The 19,933-nt window shown below is 37.1% G+C and overlaps 1 protein-coding gene across 1 annotated transcript in view; it reads left to right on the forward strand.

Annotated features, from left to right (window-relative positions):
• The window catches only part of UVRAG (UV radiation resistance associated), a 296,412-nt gene that overhangs the window by 161,979 nt on the left and 114,500 nt on the right, over positions 1-19,933 (forward strand). The window contains exons 9-12 of the mRNA XM_019449868.2: positions 2,264-2,348; positions 4,153-4,240; positions 5,615-5,675; positions 13,417-13,582. Of these exons, the coding sequence (XP_019305413.1) occupies positions 2,264-2,348; positions 4,153-4,240; positions 5,615-5,675; positions 13,417-13,582 (400 nt within the window). The remainder of the gene's footprint in view (positions 1-2,263; positions 2,349-4,152; positions 4,241-5,614; positions 5,676-13,416; positions 13,583-19,933) is intronic.

The raw sequence follows: 19,933 nt of genomic DNA on the forward strand, positions 1-19,933 counted from the left end.
ATGGTGGAGAGGTCAGTCACAAAAAGATATGACAATTCTAAATATGTATGAACATAACAGAGCTTCACTATATATGTGTGTGTGTGTATACATGTATATATGTATATTTACGTATATACATATATACACACACACGCAAACCATATATATACCATATATACACTATATATATACAACATATATGTATATACTACACACACACACACAGTGTTAAATGTGTGTGTGTATATAGCAAAAACTGATAAAATTGGAAGAAGAAATAGTCAAATCTATAATTAAAGCTGGAAGCTGCAACACTCATCTCTCAGTAATTCATAGAACAAGTGAAGAGAAAATCAGCAAGGATAAAGACCTTAACACTATTAACTAACTTGCCCTGATTAACAGCAGACCACCCCACTGCACACTATCAGAATATACCTTTTTATCGTACGCACATTGAACATTCGGTTAGGCCATAGTTGCTATCATAAAACAAATTAAAAAAGAATCAGAATAATGCAAAATATGGTCTCTGACTAAAAGAAATAAACTAGAAATCACTAATAGATAAATCTGGAAAATTTCAAATATTTGGTAATCGTTCAACACGTACATGGGGTGGGGGGTGAAAGTTATCAATCTGAATGTCATCTGAAATCATTAAAGATTAAGATTTGGGGAGGAATTATACTGGGGCTAAAGGAGATGAGTGGTGCTCCTTGGTTATGTTCTGTTTGGGGGGCAAAGTTACCAACATGTGGATCATTTAAATACTGGTGGGAGAGAAGAGAAGGGTACTTAGAAATATGTTGATAAAATGACTTAAGTTGGTGAACTTAGTGCTAAGGTCTAAACTGTATAATGTTCAATAATGTACTTCTTGTTCCTTCTCGCAGGAGAGGTGCAGAATAGTTGAAGGCCCCTTTTCCTGTTGGATCATAGTTCATGAAACCAAACCCCTTTGTAAGATTAGTGTGTCTGGATCTAAGATTGTTTTTCTGTGCTTCAGTATTTCTGGTGCTATCAGGCCTGGATTGTCAAGAACAGAAGATGCCCTCATTTCTTAGAGTAGGAAGATGTAAAAAGATTTTATGATCACATAAATGGACATGGAGGTTCCAGAAGTTGATGTAAATATAACAATCAGGCATATAAACACAAATACTAATCTCTGTGTAATGCTAAAGCAAACACTTAAAGGAAATTAAATGTTCTGTAATGGGTTTGGGGTTTGGGGTATCAGTTAAAATGTGGAATATTCATATAATTCACATCCACGGAGTTGAATTTTACACAGCCATTAAACATTATAACTTAGACTATCTGTCAACATGTAAAAATGCTTATGACATAATATGGAAAAATCAGAATATACATTTCCTGCACACTGTGATTGTAGCTAAAACTACTTATATTTATGAACTACGCGATAGCAGTCAAAATGCAGGTAATTTTTCCTTTTCTACTTTTTATACTCTCAGAAACGTTGTTGTATAGCATTTGTGGGTGAGAAGAAATTAACCACTTAAAAGATAGATAAACTTTATTTATTAGAGCAGTTTTTAGGTTCATAGCAAACTTGAGCCGAAGTTGCAGAGATTTCCCATATATCCCCAACTCTCACACATGCATAGCCTCCTCCATTATCAGCATCTCCCACCAGAGAGATCTGTTTATTACAATTGATGAACCTTTAGTGAATAAGCATCAACACCAGAGTCTATAGCCGCTTTCTTTTAAAATGAAGTCTGGGGATGCCTGGGTGGCTCAGTTGGTTGAGCATCCGACTTTGGCTCAGGACATGATCTCGCAGTCAGTGAGTTTGAGTCCCGCATCGGGCTCTGTGCTGACAGCTCAGAGCCGGAAGCCTGCTTAGGATTCTGTGTCTCCCTCTCTCTCTCTGCCCCCGCCCCCACCTCACGTCCTGTCTCTCTCTGTCTCTCAAAGGTGAATAAGTATTAAAAAAAAATTTTTTTTAAATGAAGTCTGAATTTTGAAATCTCATCAGGGTTTCTTGGTCAGCAATCCAGAAATCTGGAGGCAGGTTACTCTTTGACTTACTCTTTGACTCCTGCTAGAGGCTGGACTTGTGTCAAAATTGAACAAGTAGGGAAGTTTCTTCTAGTTAATTCCCCCAGAAGACCTCTATCCCCAGTTTACTTTGCCTCTGAACTCTATTGCTCTCTCATAGTCGGGGGATGGGCTCTGCGTGTTTGGTTGTGATCGAGCAGTTGTATCTGCAGTGTTACATCTGGAATTGTCTTCCTCCGTCTGTCTCTAGGAAGTGCATTTTCAACTGAGCACCTCAAGCTTCAACTCCAGAAGGAATCTCTGAATGAATTGAGGAAGGAGTGTACTGCGAAAAGGTAAATGCAACACTGAGAATAATAGTTAAGAGTGTTGAGTTTACCTTAAGGGTAGGATTTGGAAAAGCAGGATTCTGTAAAAGCTGCTGGTATTCATTTATATTCCACACACATCAGTGCCACATTCATTTATTTAACAAACATTTATGAAGCACCCTACTGAGCGTCATGCACGTGCTAAAAGTAGTTACGAGAGCTCCTAGCCTAATCAGAAATGTGAACAGTTGATCTTCTAGTTTATTTATGTATTGCTTATTTATTTTTAATGTTTATTTATTTTTCAGAGAGAGAGAGAAAGCAGGGGAGGGGAAGAGAGAGAATCCCAAGCAGGCTGGGTGCTTTCAGCACAGATCCCCACGCAGGGTTTGAGCTCACGAACCGTGAGATCACGACCTGAGCTGAAATCAGGAGTGGGATGCTTAACTGACTGAGCCACCCAGGCGCCCCTATTCTTCTAGTTTTTAAGGCCACTGCACCATGACTTAATGTTTGAATCTTCTCCTCTTCCTGTCTTCCACATGTAGTGTAGCTTATGGTCTTTTCTTCAGACTTAACTCCTGTTTAGTGTTCGTCCATTTGGATTACCTCCACAGCTCCTAGCTTGTCTTTCTAACATCAGTCTCTCCACTTTTCAGTTCATCCTCCATGTTGCTTATCAGACCTCTCCTCCTAAAATACTATTTTTACCATATTTTTTCTCCTTTTAAGAAGTCATGGTGATTGTTTTGCTTAACTTTTCAAATAACCTTCAGCAAATTGGCACTGTACAACTGTAGTTCATTTCAGTTGCTCCACAACATTCATTTCATAGGTGCTAATAGTTTTTCTCTTTATTTTTTCCAGCACATGCTTAATTTGATGCCACCTCTGTTCTTTTGCTCATGTTTACTCCCTTTTTCTGGAAAGTCATCTCATCCTACATTTTTCTTCAAGAAACCTTAGCAATTGAGCATTCAAGAATGTTAGACCTGGAAAGAACCGTGGAGATCATCTGGTCTAATCCTCTCAATTTGCAGATAGGAAGGCAAGGCTCTGGGAAGTTACTTTGACCAGCTCACAAGGAAAGCAGGACTAGATCCCTTTAACTCTTTAATGCTCTTTGCGTTACACTACTACTTTTACGTTCTACTTTGACCTACAGTTTTGCTGAATTCCTCTTTTTTTTTTTTTAATCATTAACACAATTGAGCAGGTAATTTATTCTATGGGTATTTTTATCTCATGGTCTTATTTCTTTAGTTCAAGAGAAGAGCTGCATCATCTCATGCCACACCTTAGTGTTTGTTCTTTTTATTCTATTTTCCTAATATGGCAGGCAGTAGCTGTGAGTGAAAAATAGAATACTTTTTAAAGATAATACCATGTAGATATTTCCTGAAATCAGATTGGCTTTCAGATTAAATGAGACCCTGGTCTTCTTACTGAGCCTCTCTAAATTTTTTATCCTTGTTTGTAAAATGGGTATAATAATATCAACCTAATTGAATTATTCCAATAAGTAAAGCTATTTGTAAAGCTCCTGGCATGTAGCGGTAGGTGCACAGTCAATGATTATCTGTACCCTTTACATCTCTTAGCATGATGCCTGATACACACAGTAGGCCCCAGTATATGGTTATCTTGATCTTATACTATTTAGAGATAGGTCAGGATTCATGTTAGCTATTATTCTGACTCTACTTCTGAGTTTCTGTGGCCCACTGCAGGCCATTTAATCTTCCTCTGCATCAATTATGTGGAAATAAATATTACCATGAAAACATTTTTTGTTTTAACAAATATGCTTTTTATCTTTCCTTATCAGAGAACTCTTTCTGAAGACTAATGCTCAGTTGACAATTCGTTGCAGGCAATTACTATCTGAGCTTTCCTACATTTACCCTATTGATTTGGTAAGTTTCAAATTTTCTAGGAAAAAATTTTTTTAAAGATGGTTTCTGTTTGAAATTTCCTCTCAATGAAAAAATTCATTGCTCTAGTCTTAATCATATGCTTTGTCATGAATCATTCAGAAGCTAATATCTATTTAAAAAAATAGATTTGGAATGAATTGGCATTCAGTTCCACCATTTGATTTTTTATAGCAATTTGATGGTGAAATGCACTCATTTTCATCTGAAAGAATGCCAAATAAATTTCTGGTTTCCTTATGATCTTTTTTACTCAGCCAGATTATCCACTGCCATCATTTCTTTCTTTTCTTTTCTTTCTTTCTTTCTTTCTTTCTTTCTTTCTTTCTTTCTTTCTTTCTTCCACTGCCATCATTTCTTTCTTTCTTTCTTTCTTTCTTTCTTTCTTTCTTTCTTTCTTCCTTTCTTTTCTTTTCTTTTCTTTCTCTTTCTTTCTCCCTCCCTCTTTCACTTTCTTTCTTTCTTTCTTTCTTTCTTTCTTTCTTTCTTTCTTTCTTTCTTTCTTTCTTTCTTTTGTTTATTTATTTATTTTGAGAGAGAGAGAGCACGAGGCAAGGTAGAGCAGAGAGAGAGAGAGAGAGAGAGGGAGAGAATGCCAATAGGCTCTGCGCTGTCAGCACAGAGCCGGTGACGCAGGGCTCAATCTCACTAACCATGAGATCGTGACCTGAGCCAAAATCATGAGTCAGATGCTTAACTGAATGAGTCCCCCAGGAGTCCCGCATTTCTGACGCATACATGCAGATGCATGTGTACTGCTTTAAAAATATAACTGGTAATTAATTTGTATTTGTTAGTACTACTTAGGAAATTCCTGGGGTAACTGCCAGGAGGTTAAGTTTTTGAATCCAGTTTTTTAGAGTAAATGTAAAAAGTAAAACTTCAATAAAATTAGAAAGATGAGAATTCTCTTTTAGAGAGCCAAGTCACTAAACTTGATGGCTTTATTTTCTTTTTAATGAAAAGAAATTTAAAAGACTAATTTTCTGAGGAAAGCTAATAGAATTTTAGGTTGCTTACAGAATTTTGTTAATTCCATTGAAAAATCTTCATTTATAACTATGGATTCGTGGGGATATTTTTGTAATAAAAATTTTACATGGCTTTTTGCTTGGACATGATGTTTTAAATGTTTATATTATAGAAAATTTCAAGTATATATAAATGTGCAGATGGTAGTATAATGAATCATTATGTACTCATCATCCAGCTTCAACAATTATGATAGTATTTTGTGTCCAGAACAGTATTATCTTTGAGTTAACACTGGTCTGCTTAATTCTCTGAGATTTAACTTAGGGTTTCTGTGCTTTAAACAGGAAAAGAATTAATTTCATTCTTTGGTTGTATTCACAGAATGAGCATAAGGATTACTTTGTATGTGGTGTCAAGTTGCCCAATTCTGAGGACTTCCAAGGTATTTTATTTCTTTTTACATCTAAAGATTTGGTGTATGTGATATATGGGTATGTTGCAGAGAAAAAAACAGAGATATCTTGAAGAGTTGGTTGCCTAGCAGAGGGTTTTTGGACCTTCTGTCCCTTCCCAAATGAAAGAGTCAGATTCTCTGATGGGAGACTTAAGAGGATATTTAGTTCTAATCATGGGGAAAAAATTATTGAGTTGTATATTTGAAATTTAAAAGGAAATAGTTTTTATGTGGGCTTTAAGAAAATCAGACAATGGCATTCTTAAGAATACTAATAATCTCCCTATCCTTTTGGTTTGATTTTCATGAAAGATTTGTATGTGGTTGGGAGCAGAAGCACAACCAACATTAATCTGTTCTGTTGTTATTTAGAAAATCATATGTCTGGTAACGTGAAACGTCTTTGAAAATTTAATTTTGTGACATTCCTACTACCACAGGCTCAACTTTTGTTACACTGTCATTTCTGTCCTCTTTGAACTAAGAAAAAGTTACATTAGAGATATTATAGACTGTGATTTATACTAATTGCTATATTTTAAAGTTCCTAATCTCTTTACCAGTAGGCCAAAGGAAAGAACTTCTTTTATTTGACATTTTGGTAAAGAGATTTTTTTTTTTTTATTGTTCGCAAAGTGGGTTCTTTTCCCCTAGCCTATGCAGTGCTTTGAGGCTTATTAAATAGCTTTATAGATTATTACCAAAGGTAGCATATTATGTATGTGGGAAGAAGTTATTCAAGAAGACAGCATTACAGGTTTTGTTTGGGACCTTCCTCCATTTCTTGATAAAGAAAATGTTGTTATTTATGGTCCTTTAACATTTAAGACTGATTTATTACCTACTTTGGCCTTTACAGCAACCCTTACAGCAAGTAGTTGGCACATAATATGAGTGATAAAATAGGAATGGGAAAACCTGTATTAAGTCCTGTTTCCCCTTCTAGAAACCATGTAATTTGGAGCAAGCCATCCAAGCTCAACTCAAAAGTTGATTTCCTAATCGATATCATGAACATATTGATTCATGTCCTTACCTGTTTTGCATTAATGTTGAGAAGATTAGATCTGTAAAAGCATTACATTTGCCTTATCTTTAATCCTCACAAAACAAAGGAAACCTATAAAGAAAGTGGTATAATCTCATATTACATAGCATGTAAATGAGCTATTTATTTAGTTAGTGACTTGCTCAAGACCACAAAACTAGGTAACGATCTATCCCGGATTTGTCTGGTTTCCATTGTAAAATGGTCCTTCTAATCTCCATAAGTCATGGAGATGTGTTTTGGTGTTAATTTTAGGCAAGTTATGGTGTCCTGAAGGCCATAACACATCTTTTTCCTCATTCGTTCATTCGTTCAACAAACCTATTGAGTACCTTGAGCCTTGTGCCAGGTTCTGGGGATATAGAGCAACGATCAATTGGGAAAAGTACTAATTGAGCACACCTATATGCCAAGCACTGTGCTGGATTTTGAGGGTATAATGATAGAAGAAACAAGTATGTTCTCTCCTTTCATGGAGTGTACAATCTTTTAAGGGAGACAACCAATAAGAAAATAAGTATTTAACAAGTATTTAATAAAGGAATATGTTATTATAGACAGTAGGAGAACCTACTTTAGAGAAAGCAGTTAGAGAAGGCCTCTCTGAGAAGAAACATTGGACAGAAAATTTGAAGGCTGAAAGGATCCAACTCTCTGCTACATCTGGGGGAAGAGCTTTCCTCGAAGAGGGGGCAGCAAGTACAAAGTTCACGATGGAGCAATGAACTTGATATATCTGAAAAAAAAAATTCAGGGTAGGGGGTATGGGAGAAAAGACCTGTATTTTGGACAAATCATATAATCCCTCAGCTTAATTTCTTCACCTATAAAATGGGTAATATCTACATTCTCATTTATTGTGATGACTGAATGAGATAATAATACTTGAAAGAGCTTTGCATATAAGGTACTCATGTAAATGTAATGGGAATTGGTTGTGAGAGAGAGGAGGGAAAGGGAGGAAAGTAGGAGAGAAAGAAGGAAAGACCAAAAAGACCAGACCTGTGTGACTGGAGAGTAGCGAGCAGGAGGAAGGTAGGAGGAGGTCAGCCAAGGCCTAGAGGCCACCGTAGGGCGTTTGTGTTATTCTCAGTGGAGTGGGAAAACCCTGCAGGGCTTTAAGAGAGGGATGACATGAGCTGATGATATAATCAATCTTCGATTCTATTTTTGTGTTCTATAAAGTATTCTGTTTCCTAGTTTTTCACAGCTTTTGCCAGCTCTGTCTTCCTAGTATGTCCAACAAGCTGAGTCTATTTTTCCCACCCTTTAAATAATTAGTTTAGCTTTTTGGTGCAGTTTGCTGAAAATGAAATGGGAGATAAAATGAAACAAATGTGTAAATTTTCACTCTAAGGCCCTGTTCGCTCCCTGTGATGCCTCACAATCAGAAATTTTAAGAAGCACATATGGTAGTGTTGGACTTTAAAATCTTATGTTAGCATTCTGCAAGGCACTTCCATATTCTCAATTCACTGAATGTCTTGTGTTGTGTCACCTGCTGGGCCAGGTGCTGAGAGTGTGCAAAGATGAGTAGGACATTGATCCTACCTCAGTGGGCTTTCGGTCCAGGTGAGGCCATTAAACTTGTAATCAGAGCCATCAAGACATATTTATTGATTTCATACCCTGTGTCAGGCACTTTGAAGTTTATAGTAGGTACCCAAGATTCAAAGAAGTGGAAATACTCAGTGCCGTCAGGAGGGGATCGTGAAAACCTTTACAGGGAAGATGGTGCCTGAGGTGTCTTAAAAGATGAAATAGTATTCCCCTGGTGAGAGAAGGGTAGGAGGACATTTTAGATTGGGAGAGTAGAGAAATATGGTAACATGGAACATCATGCGTGGTGCTTCTTGTTTATTTAATTTTCACAACTGTGAGAATGAATTCCTTCTGTGAAGGAAAGAATTACACTCAATTTTTATTTTTTTTTTTAAGACAAGAAAATTGAGGCTCAGAGAGATTAGTTAATTTTTCCAAAGACTCATACTAGCCAGTAGCAGAGCTAAAGTCATTCCTGGTCAGTCTGGTTTTAAGGTCCGTATTATTCCTGTCATGGTGCCGTTTTTGTCCTTGTTTTGAATAATAACCTCTTCCAAACTTCTGACAGCTTTTTAGTGTTCTGTAACAGCTGCATTCTTGGTCATTCTCTCGTAAGGAACTCCAAACTGGTTCTTCTGTGATATTTGTGAGAGACTTTGCTGGGATAGACTTTACAATGCCCGGGTCGACACTGTTTGGGAAACCCTACTGTAGTGGCCCAAACTTTATTGTTCTTTTCTAAATGGGTAAGTTACTGTTAGAGTATGCCAAAGAAGCCTGGACACCGTGGGAGAAAGTTGTCTGGTGAAGGGTATTCATTTGAGTTCCATTGACAGACATTTCTCGTTTAAAAAAAAAAAAAAAAAAAATTGTTTGTGTGTGTTTTTAAGTAATCCATAACACGAGAGCCTTTTGTGGTAATGAGACCCAGATTTCCTTCTGTGTCTGTATTCCTTTATGCAGGCATGATTTCTTGGAAAGGAGAGACCATATGTCAAACAGTGTCTCATTGAGAACATGGAATGATTCCATAGATGCTGTGGCAGTGATTAGAGTCTTAAATATTTTGTCCTGTCTGGATCAGTGAGTGCTTGGTTCCTTACCAAATCAGCTGCCTCAGTGATTGGGAAGGCAGGATGGTAAGAGCTTTTAGATCACTTATTTGTACTTGGATGCATTTGAATATTAATAGTTTGTCCAACATATAAGTCAAAGGGGCATTTGAATCAATTTATAGTATTGTCATGGCCATTGTGGGTTGATGGTATTTATTATCATAAAAATGACACAAAAACTGCTGCTCTGAATAACTATTCACGTTTGAAAAACAAATCAGAAATTATTATTATGAGGAAACTGCAGATTTTTGTTTTGGTTTTAAGCCCCTGAAAGCATTGTTTAAATTAAGCTCTTTTTCACACACCTGAGTCCTACAGTTTATTCCTGTTCTCTCTGAACCCTTCCACTCCCCCTCCAACTCCTTCTCCCCAGCAAGCCTATCATCTGTAACCTTCCTAACCCCGAGAGCGGCATAAGGAACGCAAACCTCTGCTCTGCATTAGGTGTTAGGGACGTCATTAATGCTTACTGGAAAAGCACACCCCCGAGAGCCAGGTTTTGGCTTTGGCAGGTAAAACGTCTTTTAGATCTTGGAATGCTGGAAACCTTAAACCTTTTGGTTTTTTAGCTAAAGTGATTGGCAACAGAAAGTGACATCTGAGGTTCGTGGCCAGCAATAGCCATAATTAACCACATGAGCTCACATTTTCCCACTGGAGGTTCAGTGGTCTTGGGGTGATGAAAGTGACTTCCCTACCAGGAGGTGGTTTTCCTTTTGAGGGTATTGGAATACCCTTGGGCCCTGTAATGCCTCACCCGTGGTCCTTTTAAAATGCTTTTTAATATAAAGCTTCAATATTGGAAATCCAACACCGTGGCGTTTAACAGTGAGGCTATGACGGAGCACTGTGGCCTGGAATGGAAACAACCTAGGGTTTTTAATAGGCGGAGCGGGGAGTCTTGTGGTGGAAACAATGGTGAGTGTGAATAACCAGAATCAAAGCCGATTTCCAATTTTAGCGAGTTTTCGGCTTTTGCTGTTTCTTTTTGGATTTTGATTTGCATGTGTAGGCTTCTCATAGAGATGCCTTTTTATCTTTAAATTTAAGCAAAATCGTTTTGATCATTGAAAAGAGGTGCTGTTAGAAGACTAGTTTTTGTTCTTTTAATAGATCCGTGGATGTGGTCTCAAAATTTACAAATGCAATTCCTTAGTATTATTAGCCTTTCAGTAATATGGAAAAATGTAGATGCTTGTGTGTTTAGCGTTGGATAGGTTTTTTTTAAGCATTCATGGTTTGCATTTGACCTGTTTGGAAGGCTGGTTAAGAGGCCTGCTGCTGCTTTCTAGAAGTTTGCAAATTCTTTTCTGTCTGGCCTCATAGGAAGGGAAAAGCTTAGTGTAAAGCACATATAAAAAAGTCCAAACTTAGCGTAGTATTATACTTCATTACTGTAAGTTGTCTGCTTCCTCTTCTCTCACTTCAGAAGAAAGTTCTTAAAGACCAGGTCCTTTTACTGATAGAAATATTTTAAATTCGATAGGCCCTACCCTTTACAGAAAGCGGAGGCACAGGATTCAGTGACTTCTCATAGACTTCAGTATCCTAGCTGTGACTCCAGGGATAGGTATTTTAAGGGCGGGGGGGGGGGGGGTATATACAGTTCACCCTCTTATTTTATCACTCATGGATTTTATCTGTAGGACTCTGATCAAGTCACTTATACAGTCTGAATTACATTTTTTTCTCATCTCTAAATTGCTGGCATCAGATTCAGTGATTTGAGATTCCTCCTAGCTCTAACATTATATGATGATTAAATTATAATGTGGTGAATTTACAATGTAGTCTAATGTAATTTTAGTCTCTAAGGTACTGTGGTATCCAGATTTCAACACAAGTGTTATAGGACTCAAGGTACTTGCATGGGATTGGGGCAAGAGGACATGGTCTCTAAGAACAGTTAGGATTCTCGTCAGTTAGGGCATGACTCAGTAGTCAGTTGAAATGAATGCTGGTTCATTTTCTTCAGCAGTTTGATTTGAGAGAACATCAAATTTTAGTTGAGAAGCCCATTCTCAGTCAAACACTTGACAAGTCACAGAGAACTCGGTGTCCTTTGCCCTTGTAAGAGAAGTGTGAAGAAACTAAGGTGATACAAGTGTGTCATATGCTTGGTACATTCTAGTGCCCAAGTTAAATTGTTATGTGTTCCACAGTAAACTTCTGAGACAGTATGGTGGAGTGCTTAAAGACAGAGGCACTGGTATCAGGCCAGCCCGTATGGTGTTACTGTGTTACTTCAGACGGGTTCAATAACTTCTTTGACCCTTAGGTTCTTCATCTGTGAAACGAACGAAATAGCATATAAAAAGATACCCAGTTTCGTAATTGCTGATGAATTAATGACTATCATAAATAAAAGTACTATAGTCAGTTCCTTGCAGAAGAAAGTATACAGTGAATGTTACCTGTTTTTGTAGTATACTCAAAAAGAAACAAAGAATCCGCTGTGGTAGTCAGTGGTGGAGAATGAAATGATGAATAGATGACTATAGTGGCATTCCTACAACAAGAAGGTAGTACTTGGATAACTAAATATAAAAAGAACGTGAAAAAATACCACTAATAGTTGAAGTTAAAGATACCTTTAGAAATCAAGCCAAGGTCATCTCAATTATTTCAGCCTTTTCTCTAGCTAGAGATATTCTAGATTATGTGTTAAGCCTTTTAGAGGTGTGTGTGTGTGTGTGTGTGTGTGTGTGTGTGTGTGTGTGAACTTTTAAAAGTATTTTGGGAAGACTATATATCAAACAGTTACTTTTTTGTTCCTTCTGGGGCAAACTTGAAACGTTTTCCTTTATTACTCTCTTCTGAGTACCTGGTGATTATTATCCTTGGTAGGTAGTAGCAGAAGTCTAGATGGTGAGTTAAAAATGTTGGGGCACCTGGGTGGCTCAGTTGGTTGAGTGTCCGACTTTGGCGCAGGCCATGATCTCATCATTTGTGAGTTCGAGTCTCAGGTTGGGCTCTGTACTGACAACTCCGAGCCTGGGGCCTGCTTCAGATTCTGTGTCTCCTTCTCTCTCTGCTCCTTCCTCGCTCGTGCGCTGTCTCTCTCTGCCTCTCAAAAATAAAGAAATGTTAAAAAAATGTAAATTATTTGTGACTTCTTTTTTTTTTTTTAAGTTTATTTTCTTTTGAGAGAGAGAGCATGCGCATACGGGGGGAGGAGGGGGTGGTGGGGGAAGGCAGAGAGAGAATCCCAAGCAGGCTCTGCACCGTTAGTGCAGAGCCCTATGCAGGGCTCAAACTCACAAACCATGAGATCATGCCCTGAGTCCAAAACAAGAATCAGACACTTAACTGGGCCCCCCAGGCGCCCCTATCTGTGACTTCTTAAAAGATAGATGCTTATGTTTGACCGTTGGGTACATACATTTTTGCCCCAACAGTTGCTTCTACCTAAATTGAATCAATAAGATATAAACTGTGGTTTTTGGACTTTTACTTTCCTTTTTAAAATATTTTTCCTCACTATCCTGTTTCTAACTTCACAGTCTTATTTATGCAACACTGTCTCGTAGATAGAAAATACCCTGTAAGGATGCATTGTGCCATTTCACTTCACCTTAGACTGAATAATTTGTACAATAGTACAGCAGTAGAACTATATTGCTTATAAAGTTGTTAATGAATAAAATGTATAATGCTCATGTAGTGTACTATGATTGAACCTCTGAAACTAATTTTCACATTTTAACAGACCAGGTATTATTTCTGTCTTTAAAAATGCCAGGAAAGTAATGGATATTAGAGTGTATTAAGAACTCTTAAGATAAACATGAAATATCAATCTCATCACATTAATTATTGGGCGGTAGTTTTAAATACAGTAAGTGAAATTTCAAGTCTTGTTAATATGTTTAGATTTATTTAAAAATCCTATAATTTAGATGTGATTAATATTTTATTTACTAGTTATTTCTTATAAAATCTCTTGAAATTGATTATGATCTATTATATACATTTATAAGGTAAATAGTTATTTTCTTTTCCTCTGCTTTTGAATTTACAGCAAAAGATGATGGAAGCATTGCTGTTGCCCTTGGTTACACTGCACATTTGGTCTCCATGATTTCCTTTTTCCTACAAGTGCCCCTGAGATATCCTATAATTCATAAGGGATCTAGATCAACAATCAAAGATAATATCAATGACAAACTGACTGAAAAGGAGAGAGAGTAAGTATCTTTTTTTATATACTTTTAATGTAAGCCAGTTTGAAACATGGAATATATTAAAAATATAAAATGTGACCTAGATTGTGATTTTTTATATATCCTTTGTGAAGTGCTTCATTTTAAAAAATATATATATATTTTTTATGTTTTATTTTTTTATATTTGAGAGAGAGACAGACAGACGGAGCACAAGCAGGGGAGGGGCAGAGAGATGGAGAAAGAATCTGAAGTAGGCTCTAGGCTCCGAGCTGTCAGCACAGAGCCCGCTGCGGGGCTCAAACTCATGAGCAGTGAGATCGTGACCTGAACCAAAGTCAGACGCTTAACCGACTGAGCCACCCAGGCGCCCCAGTGCTTCATTTCTTTTAAATAGAATGTGGTTATTCATTTAGATTATAATAAATCCTACACTTCTTAAAATTGCTAATGATAGCAAGATTGACTCATTTAATTTGCTTTTGTGAGAACAAGTGTTATATACTCTGCATATTCTCATGTAGAACCTAGTGCTTGCTAGTCAACAAGTGAAATGATTAAAGATTTGTCAGACAAGCAAGAAAAGCATAAAAGACTCAGCAGTAGGTTGTACATGTCTGAAAAGTAGATTAGTGAACTGGAAGATAGGTCAGTAGAAAATATCCTGACCAAAGCACAAATAAAAAAAAAAGATGGATTATATAGAAAAGTGCTAGACTGACATAGGACCCAATAAAAAGATACATATAATACATATACATACAATACATATAATACATATAATTGGGGTCACAGAGGGGGAAAAGAAAGCATAGAGAGTAATAAATGTAATATTTAAGAGTTAATGACAGAATTTCTCAAATTTGACGAAATGTATCAAGCTACAAATTCTAGAAGCATTAACTGCAACTCGAAAGTACAAAGCAAACATACTTAAGGAAATTATATTAAAACAACTGAAAACCAAAGACAAAGTGAAAATACTGAAAGTAGTTAGTAAAAAAAAAGACAAATTAGCATCAAAAGAGCAACAATAAGACTGAAAGCTAATTTCTCAGTAGAATCTTTAGGAACCATAAAAGTGATACAAGGACATTTTAAAAGTACTATAAAACAGGAGCGCTTGGGTGGCTCAGTTGGTTAAGCATCTGACCTCGGCTCAGGTCATGATCTCATTGCTTGAGGGTTCAAGCCCTGCTTTGGGCTCTGTGCTGATACCTCAGAGCCTGGAGCCTGCTTCAAATTCTGTATCTCCCTCTCTCTGTCCTTCCCCTGCTGATGCTTTGTCTCTCTCTCTCACTCTCAAAAATAAACATTAAAAAAAATTTTTTTTAAATGTTTAAGTACTATAAAACAATACTGCCAGCTTAGAATTCTATACTAGGTGAATATTTCCTTCAAAAATGAAGGCAAAAATAAAAGATGTTTCAGACCATCAAAATTGAGAAAATGCATCCCAGCAGACTGTGGTAAGGGAAATGCAGGTGCTAAAGTCAGAATAAAAGTAAACATAGCACAGAAACAAGGAAATATGGAAAAGAACAAAGACAACAGAAAGGGTAAGTGTGAGTACATCTAAATTAATTTTGACTACAAAACAAATAGTAGTTGTTATGCCCAGAATTCGTGATCCCCAAAGACCACTAGGGAGCCGAGTCTGATGCAAAAGCAAAAGAGCCTTTATTCGAGCTAGCTCAGCTCAATCCCCTACCTGCACACAGTGGTGAGATACCGGGGAGAGAGAGTGAGTTTCAAAAGGACAAAGGTTTTATTGGGGCCTAGGGGCAGTTGGTGAGGTAATGGCTGTGGCCTCAGCCAATTGGCTGGGGAAGGGTCCGAGTCCTGTTAGGCAGGTGGGGGCGGGGGAGGGTTACTCAAGGGGAGGAGGTGTGGTCAAGGTGAAGGACACAGAACAAGATGGAGTCAGCCGGCATAGGCCTGCCCTTTCAGTAGTGTCATAAAATATGAAATACATACATATAAAATATATGTGAAATTATGCATGTTGGAAAGTAGAAATGGAGTTAAAGTTTTCTAAGATTTTAAAGGAGGGTAAAGATCCTACTTTATAGAGGACTAATCAAGGATCATGTCATAATCTCATAACCACTAAAAGAATTGTTACGTGTAGGCAAAAAATTAATAGAGGATACAAATAGAAAATGTTTTAAATACAGTACTTGATTAATCCAAAAAAGGGAAGAAAAGAAAAGAAAATGAACATTGAACAAGTGGAACAAACAGAAGACAAATAGTAAATTTGTTCTTATGAACCCAGACTTAAATTCTGCAGTTGCAGTAAATTTTAAATGTTATTAATGTACTACTTAAAAATAAAGATTCTCAGGCCGATTGAAAAAAACTACACTTACCCTGCTTGCAAGAGATACCTCAAATATAAGGACACAGAAATAATGAAGATAGAAGAGTGAATAAAGACATATTATACAAATACTATCCATATGAGAGCTAACTACACTAATATCAGACAAAATGAAGTTTAAGGCAATTTAAATAAGTGAGATATTTTATTTTAATGCTGTCAGTTATGCGCACACACACACACACACACACACACACACACACACACATCCCTAGAAGCATGACTTCAAACATATAGACAGAAATTCACAGAATTTCAAGGAAATCCACAATTATAACAGAGGACTTTATATTTCTTTTTATTAATTATTATAGGAAGCAGATAAAATAGAATCTAAAAGACTTGAACAGTGCAATAAACTAGACCCTAGTTATGGCTGAAGAATACTGTACCAACAGCTGTAGGATACATTCTTTTTTAGATATACATGAAACATTTACCAAAATTGATTATGCTGGGCCTCAACAAATTTCGAGAGATTTAAATAATTTACAGTATATTTACTGACCACAGTGGAATTTACTAGAAATCAATAATAAAATCCCTAAATGTGTGGGTGTTATACTCCTGGGCGCCTGGATGGCTCATTCGGTTGAACGTCCAACTTTGGCTCAGGTCATGATCTCGCGGTTTGTGAGTTCGATGCCTGCGTCGGGCTCTGTGCTGACAGCTCAGAGCCTGGAGCCTGCTTTGGATTCTGTGTCTTCCTCTCTCTGCCCCTCCCCCACTTGTGCGCACTGGCACATGCTCTCTCTCTCTCTCTCTCTCTCTCTCTCCCTCTCCCCCTCCCTCAAAAATAAACATTTAAAAAAAATGTTTTAAAAAAACAGTGTAAAACCTGTAGGTCAAAGAAGAAACTATAAAAGAAGTTTGAAATTATTTTTGAACTGAATGATAGTAGAATGTAGCATATGAAAGCTTGTAAGGTGCAACTAAATCTGTGCCCAGAGGGAAATTCATTTCCTTAAATGCGTGTAGTAGAAAAAAAAGAAAGATTTACAAATCAGTCATCTGAGTCTTCTAAGTCTCATGAAACCACTAGAGAAGGAAGAGTTCATTAAGATCTAAGAAAGTTGAAGGAAGGAAAGAATAAAAGAAAGAGCAGAAATTAAATGGACAACTGAACAATGGAGGAGAAAAATACAGGCAAAAGTTTTAGCCCTGAGAACTTTTGAGAAACAACTGAGAAACACCTAAGCCCTTAGAACTAATTCAGAAAGAGGAGATGGCAAAACAACTAGTATAAGGGGAAAAAAAGATGTCACTATAGATATACAGACATTAAAAGATAAGATGATCTTATGAAAAACTTTTTGCTTATCAATTTGAAATTCAAATGCAATCAGCTACATTTCTAGAAAAACACAACTTTCCAAAACTGATATATGAATGATTGGAGTTGAGAAGACAACTGCACTTGGCTAAAGGGAAGTGGATAATAGATGATTCTAGGTAACTTATTCTCAACACTGGCTGTGCGTTATTGTCATCTGGGGAGGCTTTAAAAATGAGCTCCTGACCTCTACATTTCTGACTTCTTCCCCAGAAATTCTGATTTAGTTAATAGGGCCCAAATATGAGGTATTTTTTTTAAGCTCCTGAAGTGATTTTAATGTGCAGTCAGGCTTGAGAACAACTGTTCTAGTTTGAGAGACTTTTGTGTTCATAGACATGAAGAAATGAAATACCCTCCACTGTATTTAGGAAACTGCAAGAGGAGAGGCAGAAAATGTAGGCACCAAATGGAGGAATTTAATATTACATCTGGTAAAACAATGACCCTCAGGTTTTAAGTAGAGGGCATGGAACACTGTATAGTTTAAATCAGTGCCTTTTATTTTTAAAAAATTTTAAATTTTTTTTTATATTTACAGTGAGAGAGAGAGAGAGAGAGAAAGTACAAGTGCGGGAGAGGGGCAGAGGGAGAGAATCTTAAGCAGGCTCCACACACAGCACAGAGCCCGATGCGGGGTTTGATCCTACAACCCTGGGATCATGACCTGAGCAGAAATCAAGAGTCAGACATTCAAGTAATGGAGCTGCCCAGGCCCTTTACTTTTATTTTTTAATTATGTTTATTGAAGTATAACTAACATTACAGTGTTGTGTAAGTTTCACAATATACAATATAATGTACAATTGTACAATGTACAATATAATGATTCAACAATTCTATACATTTCTCAGTGCTCAAGATAAGTATACTCTTAACCCCCTTTATCTATTTAGCCCGTCCTTCACCTCCCCTCTAGCAACAACCACCAGTTTGTTCTCTGTATTTAAGAGTCTGTGTTTTGCTTGTCTCTTTTTTTCTTTGTTAATTTGTTTCTTAAATTCCGCATATGAGTGAAATCATATAGTATTTGTCTTTCTCTGACTGACTTATTTCACTTAGCACTGTATTCTATAGGCCCATCCATGTTGTTGCAAATGGCAAGATTTTATTTTATTTTTTTGTAGCTGAGTAATATTCCATTGTACATATATATACCACATCTTCTTTATCCCTTCATCTACCAGTGGACACTTGGGTTGCTTCCATAACTTGGCTGTTGTAAATAATGCTGCAGTAAACACAGGTGTGCATATATCTTTCAAATTAATGTTTTTGGTTTCTTTGGGTAAACATCCAGTGGTGGAATTACTGGATCATATGATATTTCGATTTTTAATTGTTTTGAGGAACCTCCATACTGTTTTCCATAGTGGCTGTACCAATTTGCATTCCCACCAACAGTGCATGAGGGTTCCTCTTGCTCCATATCCCCACTAACACTTATTTCTTATGTTTTTGGTTTTACCCATTCTGACAGGTGTAAGGTGATACCTCGTTGTGGTTTTAGTTTGCATTTCTCTGATTATTAGTGATGTGGAGCATCTTTTCATGTGTCTCTTGGCCATCTGTGTGTCTTCTTTGGAAGAATGTCTGTTCAGATCTTCTGCCCATTTTTAACTGGATTATTTCTGGTTTTTGCTGTTGAGTTGTAGAAGTTCCTTACTTATTTAAAATTTTTTTTTTTTAACGTTTATTTATTTTTGAGACAGAGAGAGACAGAGCATGAACAGGGGAGGGTCAGAGAGAGGGAGACACAGAACCTGAAACAGGCTCCAGGCTCTGAGCTGTCAGCACAGAGCCCGATGTGGGGCTCGTACTCATGGACCGTGAGATCATGACCTGAGCCGAAGTCGGACGCTTAACCGACTGAGCCACCCAGGCGCCCCTTCTTTACTTATTTTAGATAGTAAACCCTTACCAGATATGTTATTTGCAAATATCTTCTCCCATTCTGTAGAATGCCTTTTTGTTTTGTTGACGGTTTACTTCCAGGTTTTGTTGATGGTTTACTTTTTATTTTGGTGTAGTCCCAGTAGTTTAAGTTTGCGTTTGTTTCCCTTGCTTGGGAGACATATCTCAAAAAAATGTTCCTATGGCTGATATCAAAGAAATTGATTGATTACGGCTAATATCCTATAACAGTTTAGTTTGAATTGATACCAGCTTAACTTTAATAGCATGCAAAAACTCTGCTCCTCTATACCTCTGTCCTCCCACCTTTATGTTGTTATTGTCACAAATTACATCTTTCTACATTGTGTGTCCATAATACTGTCTTTTTTATTTACCTATGCAGTTATCTTTACTAGTGTTATTTCTTTGTACAGCTTTGCGTTTGTCTGATGTCTTTTCTTTTCAACACGAAGGCCTTAGCCTTTGCTTCTTGCTTGCAGTGAGCCTAATGATCAGCCAGAGCTAAAAGCCTGGAGTCTTCTCAGGTCTTTCCTGAGTGTGCATCCTATTCTGGGCATGTACATATCTTCTGTCTTCCCCAGTATATATGGGCTCTTTTGAAAATACTGATTTCTTGCAGAAACTCTCACCAGCTTTACCTCCCAGGCTTAGACAGTCTGTTGCGTGTCTCAGCCCTAATCTTTTGCACAAGGAGGCTGTGGGATTTGTTTGCCTGACATCTTGAACAATGTCCCCTGCCTTT

Source organism: Panthera pardus, unplaced genomic scaffold (genome assembly GCF_024362965.1).
Source record: "Panthera pardus isolate Hobbes unplaced genomic scaffold, ASM2436296v1 HiC_scaffold_12, whole genome shotgun sequence".
NCBI classification, from domain to species: Eukaryota; Metazoa; Chordata; class Mammalia; order Carnivora; family Felidae; genus Panthera; species Panthera pardus.